This window comes from Theropithecus gelada, chromosome 16, assembly GCF_003255815.1.
Source record: "Theropithecus gelada isolate Dixy chromosome 16, Tgel_1.0, whole genome shotgun sequence".
Lineage (NCBI taxonomy): Eukaryota > Metazoa > Chordata > Mammalia > Primates > Cercopithecidae > Theropithecus > Theropithecus gelada.
This window is the reverse complement of record NC_037684.1, coordinates 51,842,001-51,857,495: the sequence shown is the minus strand read 5'-3', so window position 1 is coordinate 51,857,495 and position 15,495 is coordinate 51,842,001. Positions and strand designations below refer to the sequence as shown.

General features: G+C 49.2%; 1 protein-coding gene across 1 annotated transcript in view; it reads left to right on the top strand.

The window, feature by feature from the left end:
- Window positions 1–15,495, top strand: part of DNAH17 (dynein axonemal heavy chain 17) — a 154,097-nt gene that overhangs the window by 53,751 nt on the left and 84,851 nt on the right. Inside the window, exons 26-31 of the mRNA XM_025361810.1 lie at window positions 4,822–5,070; window positions 9,334–9,456; window positions 12,036–12,383; window positions 12,479–12,570; window positions 12,998–13,124; window positions 14,528–14,680. Of these exons, the coding sequence (XP_025217595.1) occupies window positions 4,822–5,070; window positions 9,334–9,456; window positions 12,036–12,383; window positions 12,479–12,570; window positions 12,998–13,124; window positions 14,528–14,680 (1,092 nt within the window). The remainder of the gene's footprint in view (window positions 1–4,821; window positions 5,071–9,333; window positions 9,457–12,035; window positions 12,384–12,478; window positions 12,571–12,997; window positions 13,125–14,527; window positions 14,681–15,495) is intronic.

The following is a 15,495-nucleotide window of genomic DNA, read 5'->3' as shown; positions in this document are numbered from 1 at the left end:
CTGTAGTCCCAGCTACATGGGAGGCTGAGGCAGGAGAATGGCGTGAACCCGGGAGGCGGAGCTTGCAGTGAGCTGAGATCTGGCCACTGCACTCCAGCCTGGGCGACAGAGCGAGACTCTGTCTCAAAAAAAAAAAAAAAAAAAAAAGAGACCTTTTCTCTTTTCTAAAGGAAACACTTAGTGCTATCAAATTTCCCTCTCTACATTAGCTGTGTCCCACATACTTCGATACTACATTCAGTTCTCTGTGTTTTCTTTTTTTTATTTCTTTTGAGGCTTCCTCTTTGACCTATGGATGATTTAGAAGTGTATTTTAAATTTCTAAGTGTTTAGAGATTTTCCTGTTGTCTTTCTATTATTGATTTCTAGTTTGATTCCATTATGGTCAAAGAACACACTGTATATAACTTTCATTATTTTAAATGTATTAAGCTTTATTTTATGGATCAAGGTATAGTCTGGGTGAATGTCTCACGGGCACTTGAACAGAATGTGTGTTCGGCTTTTGTTGGGCGGAGTGTTTTATACGTGTCAGTCAGATCCTGTTGGCTGGTTGTATTGTTCTGTCCTTTTATAGTCTTGCTAACTTTCTGTCTAGCAATTCCATAAACTGCTGAGAGTGGGGTGTTGAAATCTCTCCAACTGTAATTATGGATGTGTTTGTTTCTCTTTTCAGCTCGATCAGTTTTTGCTTTGTGTATTTCGAGGCTCTGTTGCTTGGTGTGTACAGATTTGGGATTATTGTCTTCCTACAGGTTGACCCTTTTTCCCATTATATAATGTTCTTTTCATCTCTAGGAATGTTCTTTGCTCTAAAGTTGGCTTTATCTGATACTAGTATCGCTACTTCTATTTTTTTTTTCTATTGTTTTTGACTAGTGTTCATCCTGATAGATCTTTTTCCATTTTTCAATTTTCAAGCTACCTGTATTTTTGTATTTGAAGTGAGTTTCTCATATATAGCATATGGTTGGGTCATGTGTTTTCATCCACTCTGCCAGTCTCTGGCTTTTAATTGATGTATTTAGACCATTTTGCATTTAAGATCATTATTGTCATGTTAGGAGCCTATGTCTGCCATTTTGTTTTCTGTTTGTTCCCCTTGTTTCTTGGTCCTTTGACTCTTTTAACATTTTTAGGATCCATCCTGATTTATTTAGAGTGATTCTGAATATAGCACTTTATATAGTTTTCTTAGTGGTTGTTTGACAGTCACTGATATCAGCATTTTGTCACTTTTGAGTGTAGAAATCTTACTTCCATTTAGATCTCTTTGCCCTCACCTCTGCCCCTCTTTTTGTTTTTTGTTTTTTGTTTTTTGTTTTTTGTTTTTTGTTTTTGAGACGGAGTCTCGCTCTGTGGCCCAGGCTGGAGTGCAGTGGCCGGATCTCAGCTCACTGCAAGCTCCGCCTCCCGGGTTCACGCCATTCTCCTGCCTCAGCCTCCCGAGTAGCTGGGACTACAGGCGCCCGCCACCCTCGCCCGGCTAGTTTTTTGTATTTTTTTTAGTAGAGACGAGGTTTCACCATGTTAGCCAGGATGGTCTCGATCTCCTGACCTTGTGATCCGCCCGTCTCGGCCTCCCAAAGTGCTGGGATTACAGGCTTGAGCCACCGCGCCCGGCCAACCTCTGCCCCTCTTAACCGTAACATAACTGTCTTAAGTATTTCCTCAATATACGAGCAATCTTCCATGGTCTTGTTTGTTGTGATATGTCCAAGGTTTTCCAGCTGTAAGAGGGAGAAGCCGGAAGTAACAAGGCTGCTCCGTCTTGGCAGAACTGAAAGAACTCACAACTTTTTAAAGAATGCAAGCAGGCTTTTTGTTTGGGTCAGATGCTAAGACAGCCCTGAGGAAATTGGGATTTGGGTAGATTGTGGAGGGGTGATATTCAGGGAGAAGAAGAGGCAATTCGGGAGCCTGGGAATTTGCCAAACAAGAGCAGTCTGGATCATGTCTCTGTGGGCTGCTCTGTGGCCTCCTAGGCAGCAGAAAGATAAGGATAGGCCAGGTCTCCATGTGTGAAGGGAGGCTGGACTCCAAGCATGGAGCCACTTTTTCCCAAGTATTTCTTCTTTTGTATGTGTGCAGATGTTGGTTTCTGCCATTCTGTCTCCTCTTTGCTCATCTGTTTTCAAAAATAGTTGAACTCTTTCCTCTTTTACTTTTTTGAATGAACTTTTGTCAAATCCAGCTTGGTGTGGTGGCTCACACCTGTAATCCCAGCACTTTGGGAGGCCACGGTGGGCAGATCACTTGAGGCCGGGAGTTTGAGACCAGCCTGGCCAACATGGTGAAACCCCACCTCTACTAAAAATATAACAATTAGCTGGGTTTGGTGACATGTGCTTGTAGTCCCAGCTACTGGGGAGGTTGAGGCAGGAGGATCACTTGAACCCAGGAGGTGGAGGCTGCAGTGAGCTGAGATCACATCACTGTACTCCAGCCTGGGAGACAGAGTGAGTGAGACTCTGTCTCAAAAACAAAAGAATCATTTGTCAAATCTTCCTCCCCTCCAAAAGGAAGCTATTATGACTTTAAATGGAATTGAATTAACTCATTTGAGGGAAATTAATCTCTTGGCAGTATTCCATTTTCTCATACAAGAGTATGCTCTGTCTTTTATTTAATTTTTAAATTACGTTATAGTAAATGTCTTCATGCTGACCATACTGAGTCAAAATATTTCTTACATAGGGGGAAAAACATATTTGGAGTCACAGGCTTTTTTACAGCCAGGCCTTAAGAGAAGGTACAAATTGAAGGCCTCTTGATACTTTTTCAACAATTAACTGAATTTGAGTCTCTTTTTTTTTTTTTTTTTTTTTTTGAGGCAAAGTCTCTCTGTGGCCCAGGATGGAGTGCAGTGACGTGATGTCCACTCGCTGCAACCTCTGCCTCCCGAGTTCAAGTGATTCTCCTGCCTCAGCCTCCCCAGTAGCTGGGATTACAGGCGCCTACCATCACACCCGGCTAATTTTTGTATTTTTTTTAGTAGAGATGGGATTTCACCATGTTGGTCAGGCTAGTCTCGAACTCCTGACCTCAGGTGATTCTCCTGCCTCAGCCTCCCAAAGTGCTAGGATTGCAGGCGTGAGCCACCGCGCCCGGCCTCAAGTTCCTTTTATGTGAGTGGCATTACAGAACATAGTGGCATCCGAGAGAATGGGATATACACTTTCCCACGACAAAAAATTGTTTGCGTAGATGGGAGAATAAAATCCACGTTTCCCAGGAGATGACAGCATTTGAAGTCAGGATAATTCAAGAAAAACTCTCCAAAACACACTAGCCAAGACATTTTATGATAATAGGATGCAGGCTAATCTTGAACCTGCCAGAAAAAGCCATCAACTCCTATGTAGATTAAGGTTTCAGATCGTCGTATCTTCAAGGCAAATGTCTTGTAAACACTCTCAGTTTTTACTTTCTCGAGCACAGATGTTTCTCAAGCCTAGATCTTCCCCACTGTAAGTGCCCATGTCAACAATCTCTGATTCCCTCAATGCCTAGCAGTTTCCAGCTTCACAGCCATTTTCATGTTTATACTGTTGGTTGGGTTATTCCTGAGTAGTTTGTATGTTTTGTTTCATATTGTTGTGAATGAAGTGTCTTCTGTTATGTTCCTTTTTTTTTTTTTTTTTTTTTGAGGCGGAGTCTCGCTCTGTCGCCCAGGCAGGAGTGCAGTGGCGCGATCTTGGCTTACCGCAAGTTCCGCCTCCCGGGTTCACGCCATTCTCCTGCCTCAGCCTCCCGAGTAGCTGGGATTATAGGCACCTGCCACCACGCCTGGCTAATTTTTTTTTTTTTTTTTTTTTTTGTATTTTTAGCAGAGACGGGGTTTCACTGTGTTAGCCAGGATGGTCTTGATCTCCTGACCTTGTGATCCGCCCGCCTCGGTCTGCCAAAGTGCTGGGATTACAGGCGTCAGCCACCGCGCCCGGCCCTATTATATTCTTATCAGTGGAAGCTGGGTTACTGTGCAGTAACAGCCCCACAAATCTCTGTGTACTGAACAAAAGTGTATTTCTCATTCATGCAAAGTGCATACTGTAGTTCCAAGCAGTTGTTCCCTGGGAAGTTACCTGTCAAGGACTGGTTGCACAGTGCAGGCTGTGAATCAGCGATGCCCCTTCGTAATTGCCAAGGCAGGCAAGGGGAACACCAAGCTGGGTATTGTCAGGCATCACTCACCTTTCATGGACCAAGACAAGCCACATGGACATACTGAGAAGTGAAAGAAAACTGGGTCCCGGCCAGCAACAGCAGGGCCCTGACACAGGCTTTTGCTAAAATGCCTTTTAACTGCTTTTATTTTTATTTATTTATTTTTGAGACAGAGTCTCACTCTGTCACCCAGGCTGAAGTGCAGTGGCACGATCTCAGCTCACTGCAACCCTCGTCTCCCAGGATCGGGTGATTCTCCTGTCTCAACCTCCCAAGTATCTGGGATTACAGGTGTGCACCACCACACCTGGCTAGTTTTTGTATTTTTAGTACAGACAGGATTTCACCATGTTGGTCAGGCTGGTCTGGAACTCCTGACCTCAGGTGATCTGCTCACCTCGGCCTCCCAAAGTGCTGGGATTATAGACATGAGCCACCACGCCCAGCCAACTGTTAACTTTTAAATCTTACTTTTTAGGATGCCACGGTTGTTTTTTCTCGTATCCAATCACTTTAATGGTCTCTGGTATTCGTTCTAAATATTCCTCATTGGGCTTTGCTCCCTGCGAGTAGGTGCGGAGAGGTAAGAGGGTTGTGTCTTCCTGAGTCCTCCTTGACAAGAGTGAAAGCAGAAACGGGGTGCTTTTGTTTCAGGTAAATACCAGCATCGAGGACTGGAAGACCACCAAGTGGAAAGATATCAACGTTGAGCAGATGGACATAGACTGTAAGAAGTTTGCCAAAGATGTGAGGTCTTTGGACAAGGAGATGAAAACCTGGGATGCCTTCGTGGGACTCGACAACACCGTGAAGAACATGATCACATCCCTGCGTGCCGTGAGCGAGCTGCAGAACCCTGCCATTCGGGAACGCCACTGGCAGCAGCTCATGCAGGCCACCCAGGTACCACGCGCTATGGTGGGCGGAGGGGACCGCCCCTGGTGGCCAGCCCTGCTGCAGGATGGGCTGTCCTGAGCTGCCTAGCCAAGGTGTTAGGGGCCCAATGGTGGTAAAGCCAGTGTGGGCAGGGCTGGCTTCGTGCACAAGTGACCTGTGCAGTCACACAGGGCTCCATGTTGGTTGGGGGTGGTGGGGCAGGCTCCGTTTACCATCTCAACTTCACCATCTCAAAATTCTTAGTAATTTCCTTTTTTTTTTTTTTGAGACAGTCTCGCTCTGTCGCCAGGCTGGAGTGCAGTGGCGCGATCTCAGCTCACTGCAACCTCCGCCTCCCGGGTTCACACGATTCTTCTGCCTCAGCTTCCGGAGTAGCTGGGACTACAGGCACCCACCACCACACCTGGCTAATTTTTTTTTGTATTTTTAGTAGAGACGGGGTTTCACCATATTGGCCAGGCTGGTCTGGAACTCCTGACCTCGTGATTCGCCTGCCTCGGCCTCCCAGAGTGCTGGGATTACAGGTGTGAGCCACTGCACCTGGCCAATTCTTAGTAATTTTCCAACAGGAGCTCCTGCATTTTCATTTTGCACTGGGCCCTGCAAAGTAAGTAGGCTGTTCTGGTTGCAGGTTGCATGTTCATAAGACTCAGGGAGTTTGGGGCAAATGAACAGCTTCACTGGGGTCCTCATGACCCCAGAAACTCAGAGTCTTAGCACCTGAATCTTTCCAGGAATATCCTGCAGTGGCAGGCACTGGCCTTGACCCCTCCAGAAGGCTAACAGGAACACTCCCCACTCTCAGCAAACACTGAACAAAACCACTTTAAGCAGCTACTCTGCAGAGGCCCCACCTAGCTGCAAAGGACACACAGAGAAAGGAGACGTGGCCTCCGCTCTCAAGGAAGCCAAGAAATAATAGCACTGGCAATTGCGGGGAGGGGGAATTTATTTTTCCTCTATCCATCTTAGGTTCCCTGGCTGAGGCCCCTGTAAATTAGACTGATGAGAGACAGATTAATTAGAGGAAAGCCGGGCACGGTGGCTCACACCTGTAATCCCAGCATTTTGGGAGGCTGAGGCGGGTGGCTCACCTGAGGCCAGGAGTTTGAGGCCAGCCTGGCCAACATGGCAAAACCCCATCCCTACTAAAAATACAAAAATCAACCGAGCGTGGTAGCACACACCTGTAATCCCAGCTACTTGAATGGCTGAGGCAGGAGAATCGCTTGAACCTGGGAGGCGGAGGTTGCAGTGAGCCGAGATCATGCCACTGCACTCTAGCCTGGGTGACAGAGCAAAATTCCATCTCAAAAAAAACAAAATGGGAAAAGACCAGGAAAGACGAAGGGGATTCTCTACAGAATGTAGATTTCCCCTGCAAAAGAGACAGCTTTGCAGGACCATTTCAAACTATGTCAAAGGAACATATTTTAGGGTAAAATACTGCGATTTATTTCAGGGCCTGCTATCTGTCGTGTGATGTATCATGTTGCGACAAACATTCTGTTTGGTCAGTCTTAGGATCGATGTGTGATGTTCATGCTGGTCAGCTGTGCCTGAATCCCAAAGGGAGGGGGGTATAATGAGGCCTGTCTTCCAACCCGCTTCCCATCATGGCCTGAACTCCTTTTTCAGGTTTACTTTGGAACGCCCCCAGCAGAGACAGGGGTTCATTCAATTTGTTCGGGGGCCTTAGGATTTTATTTTTGTTTTACGGCAGGATGAGGTGAGCTTCAGCAAGCTGCGTTGTGTAGATTCCTCCCGTTCCTCTGGGCTGATAACGGGCTAAAGCTGTCTCCACCACTTAACTTTTTTTTTTTTTTTTTTTTTTTGAGATAGAGTCTCACTCTGTTGCCCAGGCTGGAGTGTGCAGTGGCACAATCTCAGCTCACTGCAACCTCCACCTCCCAGGTTCAAGTGATTCTCCTGATTCAGCCTCCTGAGTAGCTGGGATTATAGGCACATACCACCACGCCTAGCTGATTTTTTTGTATTTTTAGTAGAGACAGGGTTTCACCTTGGCCAAGCTGGTCTCAAACTCCTGACCTCAGGTGATCCACCCGCCCCGGCCTCCCAAAGTGCTGGGATTACGGGTGTGAGCTTCCGCACCCGGCCTCCATTGAGTAACTTCTATCGTTCTTGGTAGAGGGGCAGTGGGACTCCTTGGCAAATTTATTTCTTGCTTGTAGGCAAATAGGGGGAGGGCAGAGAGCTTCTCTTGTATCTGCTTCTTCTCAACTGCCTTCAGCTCAAAATAACCCTTAAGCCAAAGTGGCATATTTTGGTGGCAAATTCTGCCAACCTTCGTGATCAGGTTTGAATGCCAAGCGCAGGAGATATTCAGTGATGATCCCGAGACCTAGAGGAGGGTGCCACCTTCAAGGAGGGGGAAGGGAAGGAAAAGCTCTGAGTGAGTGTGAAGTTTGGCTTGGGCCTTGGGAGTGAGAACTGTGAAGACAAGCAGAAAGGCTGGGACGGGGCTTGGCATGAAAGAATGCAAGAACAACGGCGAGAACGTACCCCAAGGACCAAGGGCAGCGTGGCCCAAAGCCCGCACAGCGGGAAGGCTTAACCCACGGCTTCCCAAGAGATCCCTACCTATGCAGGAAGTAGGAGAATGGGGCCAAATTGTTCCCTCCATCTCTCATTAGGTCCCGGCCAGCCCAGGAGGGCGCCCACCTAGAAGGAGCATTAGACGCTCCCACTCCACCCCCATCACACTGTCCAGGGCCCTTCTTGCTGCTCCCTAGGCCTAAGGAGGGAAAAGCAAACCCAGTTATGCAGGCCACCCTGAGGGCACAGGGGCACCCACTTGCTCCCTAGGGATTTCTGTGTCCGGGTGTCTGGGACCCAGTCCCTGGGGGTGCCTCTCGTGTGTTGAGACAAAAGATTTCCCAGATGCCTGGCAACAGGCTCATGTGCCCCATCCAAGTGCCCTGGGAGAGACGCTTGGGCGGTGATAAACCAGCTAAATATCTCCATGAAAGGAGCTGGGCACAGCTGAGGTCTTGGTGAGCCTCGGGCGGATATGTCCCCAAATGTGATTAGAGATGCGAGGTTCCATCATTGGTTAAAATTCCATGGTGGGCTCAGAATCGATGCTCAGAAACATCTGACTATGTGACACCAAGAAGAATATTAGACAAGGGACGTGGAAGCGATTTGGGAAGTGGTAGCACTTGACAAGCACCTGGTATGTTGGTACTAGAGTAACAGTACCTGTGATTCGGCCACTGCCACAGAGTGCTTTGCCTATTAGGAACGCGGCAGCTGCCAGAGGTGGTGGATTCGCTTCCTGGGGCTGCCATGACAAAGGACCACAAACTGGGAGGCTTCAAACAGACCTAGCCGGGGGCGCGGTGGCTCACGCCTGTAATCCCAGCACTTTGGGAGGCTGAGGCAGGTGGATCACTTGAGTTCAGGAGTTTGAGACCAGCCTGTCCAACTTGGTGAAACCGCGTCTCTACTAAAAATACAAAAATTAGCTGGGTGTGGTGGTACATACCTCTAGTCCCAGCTACTTGGGAGGCTGAGGCAAAAGAATCGCTTGAACCAGGGAGGTGAAGTTTCCAGTGAGCCGAGATCACGCCACTGCACTCCAGCCCAGGTGACAGAGCAAGACTCCGACTCAAAAAAAAAAAAAAAAAAAAGCAGACCTGTGTTATGTGTTCTGTCACAGTGCTGGAGGCCAGGACTCTGAAATCAGGGTGTCAGCAGGCTGCACTCCCTCTAAAGGCTCCGGGGGAGGGTCCTTCCTGCCTCCTCCGGCTTCTGGGAACTCCAGGCATTCCTTGGCCTGTGGCTGCATCATGTCCGTCTCTGCCTCAGTCTCCACAAGGCCCTGTTTCCTGTGTGACTCAGATCTCCCTCTCCTTCCTGTCATGAGGACACTTGGCCCTGGATTTATGTCTCACTGGAAAATCCAGGATGAACTCATCTCAAGATCCTTAGTAGCTGCAAAGACCCTATTTCCAAATAAGGTGACATGCGAAGGTTCTGGGTAGACGTGAATTTTGGGGGGGCCACAATTCTGCCCAGTGCGGATGGGTTCTGCTATTATACGGTTTTACAGGGAAGGAAGGTGAGGCTTGGAGAAGTCACCTCCTGAAGTCCCAGAGCTGAAAATGGCAGTGTAGAGCTCGCCTCCCTCCCTCCAGCAGCCCGGGATCGCGCCCTGGCAGCGGCTCTCCGTGAAGGAGGGTGACGTCCGCCCACTTCAGAGTCCAAATGACCTGACATGAATCATGCCTGGTTTTTTTCCCTTAGGTGAAATTTAAAATGTCAGAAGAGACAACCCTGGCAGATTTACTGCAGCTGAACCTCCACAATTACGAGGATGAGGTCCGCAACATCGTGGACAAGGCCGTGAAAGAGTCCGGCATGGAAAAGGTAGGCGGTGCTGGCAGCGTTGTCTGTGCCACGTGGGATCAGCCTGAAACTGCCCCTGTACTGAGAGCACCCAGGGAGGTCTCATTCATATGGGTCCCGCAGCCCCATGGCACTCAAGGGAAGTCTGGGGGGCCTTTCTTACCCAACCCGTGACAAATCTTAAAAAATACTTCTGGAATCTATTTATTATTTTTTATTGTTTTTGAGACAGAATGTCTCTCTGTTGCCCAGGCTGGAGTGCAGTGGCACGATCTTGGCTCACCACAACCTCCACCTCCCGAATTCAAGCAATTTCTCCTGCCTCAGCCTCCCAAGTAGCTGGGACTACAGGCGTGCACCACCATGCCCAGCTAATTTTCATACTTTTAGTAGAGACGGGGTTTCACCATGTTGGCCAGGCTGGTCTCGAGTTCCTGACCTCAACTGACCCGCTCACCTCGGCCTCCCAAAGTGCTGGGATTACAGGCGTGAGCCACCGTGCCAGCCTACTTCTGGAATTTTTCTTAGGAAACCCAATTCCTGGCTATAACTGTGCCCGCCCCATACACGCAATAGTTTGGGACATTTTGTAAACAACCAGAATTCTCATTTCCTTTGCCTCCAGCATCCTCGTCTGTGGTCCTGTCTGACTCCTCCACGGACGTCAGTTCTTTCCTCTGACTCCGAGCTGAGGGGAGGGTCGGGGACGGGTGGGGGATGGCCCCCAGCTGGTACCTGAACTTGTAATGTGCCACTGGCTACCGGCAGTTCCAGTATCCAGGAAAACGCCTTTTGCGGTTCAAATCTCTCTCCTCAGCCTGTTTTGTGAGTCTGAATTGTCACATTTTGGCTTGCTTAAAAAGAAAAAAAGAAAAACACACAAAACCTTTATTAGGTATAATTCACATACCATACAATTCACCTGTTTAAAGTGTACAATGGCTTTTAGCAGAGGTACAAGTGTGTAATCAGCACATACTAAACAGCAGAGGGTGGGGGCTCATGCCTATAATCCCAGCACTTTGGGAGGTAGGAGGATCGCTCGAGTCCAGGAATTCAAGACAAGGCCAGCCTGGGCAACAGAGGCAGACCCCATCTCTACAAAAAAATAAACTTAAAAAAATTAGCTGGGGACCGGGCACGATGGCTCATGCTTGTAATTCCAACACTTTGGGAGGCCAAGGTGGGCGGGTCACAAGGTCAGGAGATTGAGACCAGCCTGGCCAACATGGTGAAACCCCGTCTCTACTAAAAATACAAAAATTAGCCAGGCGTGGTGGCGCATGCCTGTAATCCCAACGCTTTGGGAGGCTGAGGCAGGAGAATCGCTTGAACCTGGGAGGTGGAAGTTGTAGTGAGCCAAGATCGTGCCACTGCACTCCAGCCTGGGTGACAAAGTGAGACTCCATCTCAAAAAAAAAAAAAAAAAAAAAAAATTAGCAGGGCACATGGTGACACACACCTGTAGTCCCAGCTACTTGGGAGGCTGAAGTGGGAGGATTACTTGAGCCCAGGAGATGGAGGCTGCAGTGAGCTGTGATCACGCTGCTGCACTCCAGCCTGGGCTGGACCCTGTCCCTAAAAAAAATTATAATTTTTTAAAAAATAAAAATAAAAAATAGAATTAACAAACTTTAGAATATTTTCATCACCTCAGAAAGAAACCCACATCCTTTAGCCATCATCCCCTACCCCTTTCTTCTCACGTGTCCCCATCTCCAGCTCTAGGCAACCACTAATCCACTTTCACCCTGTATAGATCCCCCTCTTCCACACTTTCATAGGAACGACATCATAGGTAGAGGAGGCAGCACTTTCACTCTATGCTTTTAGAGTTTTTCCCAGCTGGGTCTGAGAATTCCATTGACGTAAGACAGATCAAGAGGAGAAAAGTATGCAAATTATTTAATCCAAGTTTTCTGTTTTACGGGAGGAAAGGAAGACTTCCTGACTCTAACGTAGTTAGTGTTGAACACTTAAGTACTGAGTTGCAGAAAGAGGAAGTTGTAGAAAAGTAATCTGTGTGAGAGGCTGGAAGGCGAGAGCTATTCTAACAAGTTCTGAGCGGACAGGATTCTTTCCGCCTCGACTTCCCATCCTTGTGATGAGAATGATCATTTCATTCTGGTATCAGAAGAGCATCATTCACCTGGGAATTGCATCTCCTGCTTCCCAGGAACAGCATGAGGCTCAGAGATTCCTGCATCTGCTGCCCTTCAAGTGCCTCTGACTCGAAATCATCAATTGCAGGATGGCATATTTTGGGGTGGCACATTCTGAACTCCTTCACATGTGCTATGTGGTCTGTGCATGTGGCTTCTTTCAGCCTAAGGTCTTCAGGTTTATCCGCGTTGTGGCAGGTGTCTGTACCTCATTCCTTTAGTGGCTTATGTTCCATTGTGTGGACAGACATCACATTCATCCGTTATCGGGGTACGAAGGTTCGGGTTGGATCTGCCTTTGGCTCCTGTGAATACGTTGGTTTGAGTCTTTTTGCTTTCTGATCATGAAGCTTCAGTCTACGTCCTGGGAACTCTGGGTCCTGCCTGAGCTTTGCAGGCCAAATGCTCAGTGACCTTATTTTTCTCTTCCCCCAAAAGGTGCTGAAAGCCCTGGACAGTACCTGGAGCATGATGGAATTCGAGCACGAGCCGCACCCGCGGACGGGCACCATGATGCTCAAGTCCAACGAGGTGCTGGTGGAGACGCTGGAGGACAACCAGGTACAGCTGCAGAACCTGATGACGTCCAAGTACCTGGCCCACTTCCTGAAGGAGGTGACGAGCTGGCAGCAGAAGCTGTCCATGGCGGACTCTGTCATCTCCATCTGGTTTGAGGTCCAGCGAACCTGGAGCCACCTGGAGAGCATCTTCATTGGCTCCGAAGACATCCGCGCCCAGCTCCCGGAGGACTCCCAGCGCTTCGATGACATCGACCAGGAGTTCAAGGTGAGCCCAGCCCGGTGGCTCCCACGCATTTCAGAAATGACCGTGTTGGACAAAACGGGGTCCCTAATGCCTTGGCGATCCCCTTCTCTTCCCAGGCCTTGATGGAAGATGCAGTAAAAACACCCAACGTGGTGGAAGCTACCAGCAAACCTGGCCTCTACGATAAACTGGAGGCCCTGAAGAAGAGGTGGGGCTCACACCTGTCCAGACCAGGGGAGTCAGTGGTGCTGATTCCCTGAGTCTTAAGTCTGAGGGAACCTAAGTCTTGTGCAGCCCGCTGGCCAGCACAGGGCAAAACCACAGGTCCTGGGTTAATCTATTCCCTTTCCCTGGGGAGCACGCGCTCCACGGCCTCATCCTGCCACACAATGCCTTGGCCTTGAAGGAAGCAGTGACCCAGAGAATAAATGAGGCTCCCTCCTGCCTAGGAGTGCCCACAAGATCAGGGGATGGCAAAGAAATGAGAGCCTCTGGTAGGAGGTTCTGAATTAAACCGGGTCTGTGAACAGCAATCCAGGCATCTCCAGGATGACCAGTTCCCTGTGCCGATAGGGTGGGCGGCAGACGTCCCTACAGAGTGGGGTCACCGGCCTCCTTTCCTTCCTTCCTCCCAGCTTGGCCATGTGTGAAAAAGCTTTGTCAGAGTATTTAGAGACGAAGAGACTGGCTTTCCCCAGGTTCTATTTTGTCTCCTCGGCTGACCTCCTGGACATTCTCTCCAATGGCAATGACCCCGTGGAGGTAGGCGGGGCCCCCTGCATTCTGGAGTTTAAGCCAACATCATGGCAGACCCCAGGCGGGCACCTCTACCTGAACTGCCCTAGGATGGGGTAACAGTGTCCCTGGACACGCTCTATCATCTCCAGGAGGCCCTCTGCACCAGAAACTCTCCTGGGGTCCCCAGTCATGGCAGAAACGTGGCGGGACTCATCTCACATCCTGCTCTGCACTTGGCCTGGCTTTGGAGAAGTTAATTTGCCTCTCTGTACCTCATTTTCCCCTCCTAGAAAATGGGTCATATGCCAGAGGCCTAGTAAGACACTGTTTCCGAAAGGCACACCTCTCATTGGGTCATCCTCCAATCAGCTAGTAAATCTCAGGGTCCCAAGAGCAAGGAACAGGTGCCTCCTTGAGGTTCTTCTAAAAGAGAAAAGAGGTCGGGCTCAGTGGCTCACACCTGTAATCCCAGCACTTTGGGAGGCCCAGGCAGGCAGATCACTTGAGGTCGGGAGTTTGAGACCAGCCTGGTCAACATGGTGAAACCCCATTTCTACTAAAAATACAAAAAATAACCAGGCATGGTGGTGCGCACCTGTAATCCCAGCTACTCAGGAGGCTGCGGCATGAGAATTGCTTGAGCCTGAGAGGCAGAGGTTGCAGTGAGCCAAGATCACACCACTGCACTCCAGCCTGGGTGACAGAGCGAGAATCTGTCTCAAAAAAAAAAAAAAAAAAAAAGGTGAAGGGAAAGTGCCTGTATTTTATTTTGACCATAAGGTTAGAGGATACACAGGAAGAGGTTAGAGGATACCCAAGAAGAAGGGATATGCAAGAATAGACTGAGTGTGTGGCTTGGAACCTGGGACAGAACCTTCTCAAAAAGAAGAAATCTTTTTTGAGATGGAGTTTGGTTTGGTTCTTGTTGCCCAGGCTGGAGTGCAAAGGCTCACCACAACCTCCACCTCCCAGGTTCAAGTGATTCTCCTGCCTCAACCTCCCAAGTAGCTGGGATTATAGGCATGCGCCACCACGCCCAACTAATTTTGTATTTTTAGTAGAGATGGGGTTTCTCCATGTTGGTCAGGCTGGTCTCAAACTCCTGACCTCACGTGGTCCACCTGCCTCGGCCTCGCAAAGTGCTGGGATTACAGGTGTGAGCCACCGTGCCCGGCCGAAAAGAAATCTCCCAGAATGGATATTTGGCTTAGAAGGACTGCGGTTCCTGGCCTGGTTTCTGTGTCCTGACTCAGAGCAGTCTTTGCTGGTTCCTTTTGTTGAGTTAGCCATGTTTAGTTAACGTTGATCAAAGACGGGGCGTATATGCCAAAAAGAACAATGCCTAAGACCACCCACAGAAAGCCTGAGCCATGCACGTGCCTTTCAAATCCCCCGTTGCATAATTCCGGCTTTTCCCCTCCACCCAGGTGAGCCGCCACCTGTCCAAACTCTTTGATAGCCTGTGTAAACTAAAGTTCCAGCTCGATGCCAATGACAAACCTCTCAAGGTGGGCCTGGGAATGTACAGCAAGGAGGACGAGTACATGGATTTTGATCAGGACTGTGACCTCTCGGGGCAGGTGAGTGTGTGGGCATGCCACACAGGGAACCCAGGACAAGGGCGCAGCTGTGTCTGGGGCACATGCCCTCAGACAGCGACGTTCGGAGAACCACCACCCTGTGCAGCTGCCAGCCCGCCCCTGCTCCTCTCCTCTGCCTCTCTAGAAAACCCTTAAGGGACTGACCTCTTTATAGAATTTCTAGCACAGCCTTACCCATATAGCACAAGTGTATCCTTTGGGAGAAAGGGGAGGGGAAAGGACGGGAGAAAAGCCCTGTTCGGGAGACTGAGGCAGGAGAATCCCTTGAACCCGAGAGGCAGAGGTTGCAGTGAGCCAAGATCATGCTACCGCACTCCAGCCTCGGTGACAGAGTGAGACTCCGTCTCAAAAAAAAAAAAAAAAAAAAAGCCCTGTTAATGTCATTGAATCCTTTTTTATCACCTGCCAAAGGGACTGCTTTGAAGGGGGCTGCACATCTCTGAACCACCAATTCCCAACGCCTGTCCAAAATAATCGGCTGCGCTGCCCACCGCTCAGAGTGGTCCCCAAAGCCTCTTCCTTCCCCAGCAAGCGTGTCCCCCGGCTCAGGGTGGGCTCCTTCTGCCGTCAGAAAACTTCCGGCCTGCCCCCTCCCCCGTCTCATTACCCAGTTATTGATCAAGCAATAGAAACCATTTTAACATCAGCCTGAGGAAAATACAAGGCAGAGGTAAATCAGCTGTAGGAAAAAAAAAAATCTCGAGTTGAGAAAACCTGAGGTTTTCTCAGGTTTTCTGAACACGGCACACACGTGGCCTGCTCTACATGGATGGGGTGGGTGGGGCAGTGACAGC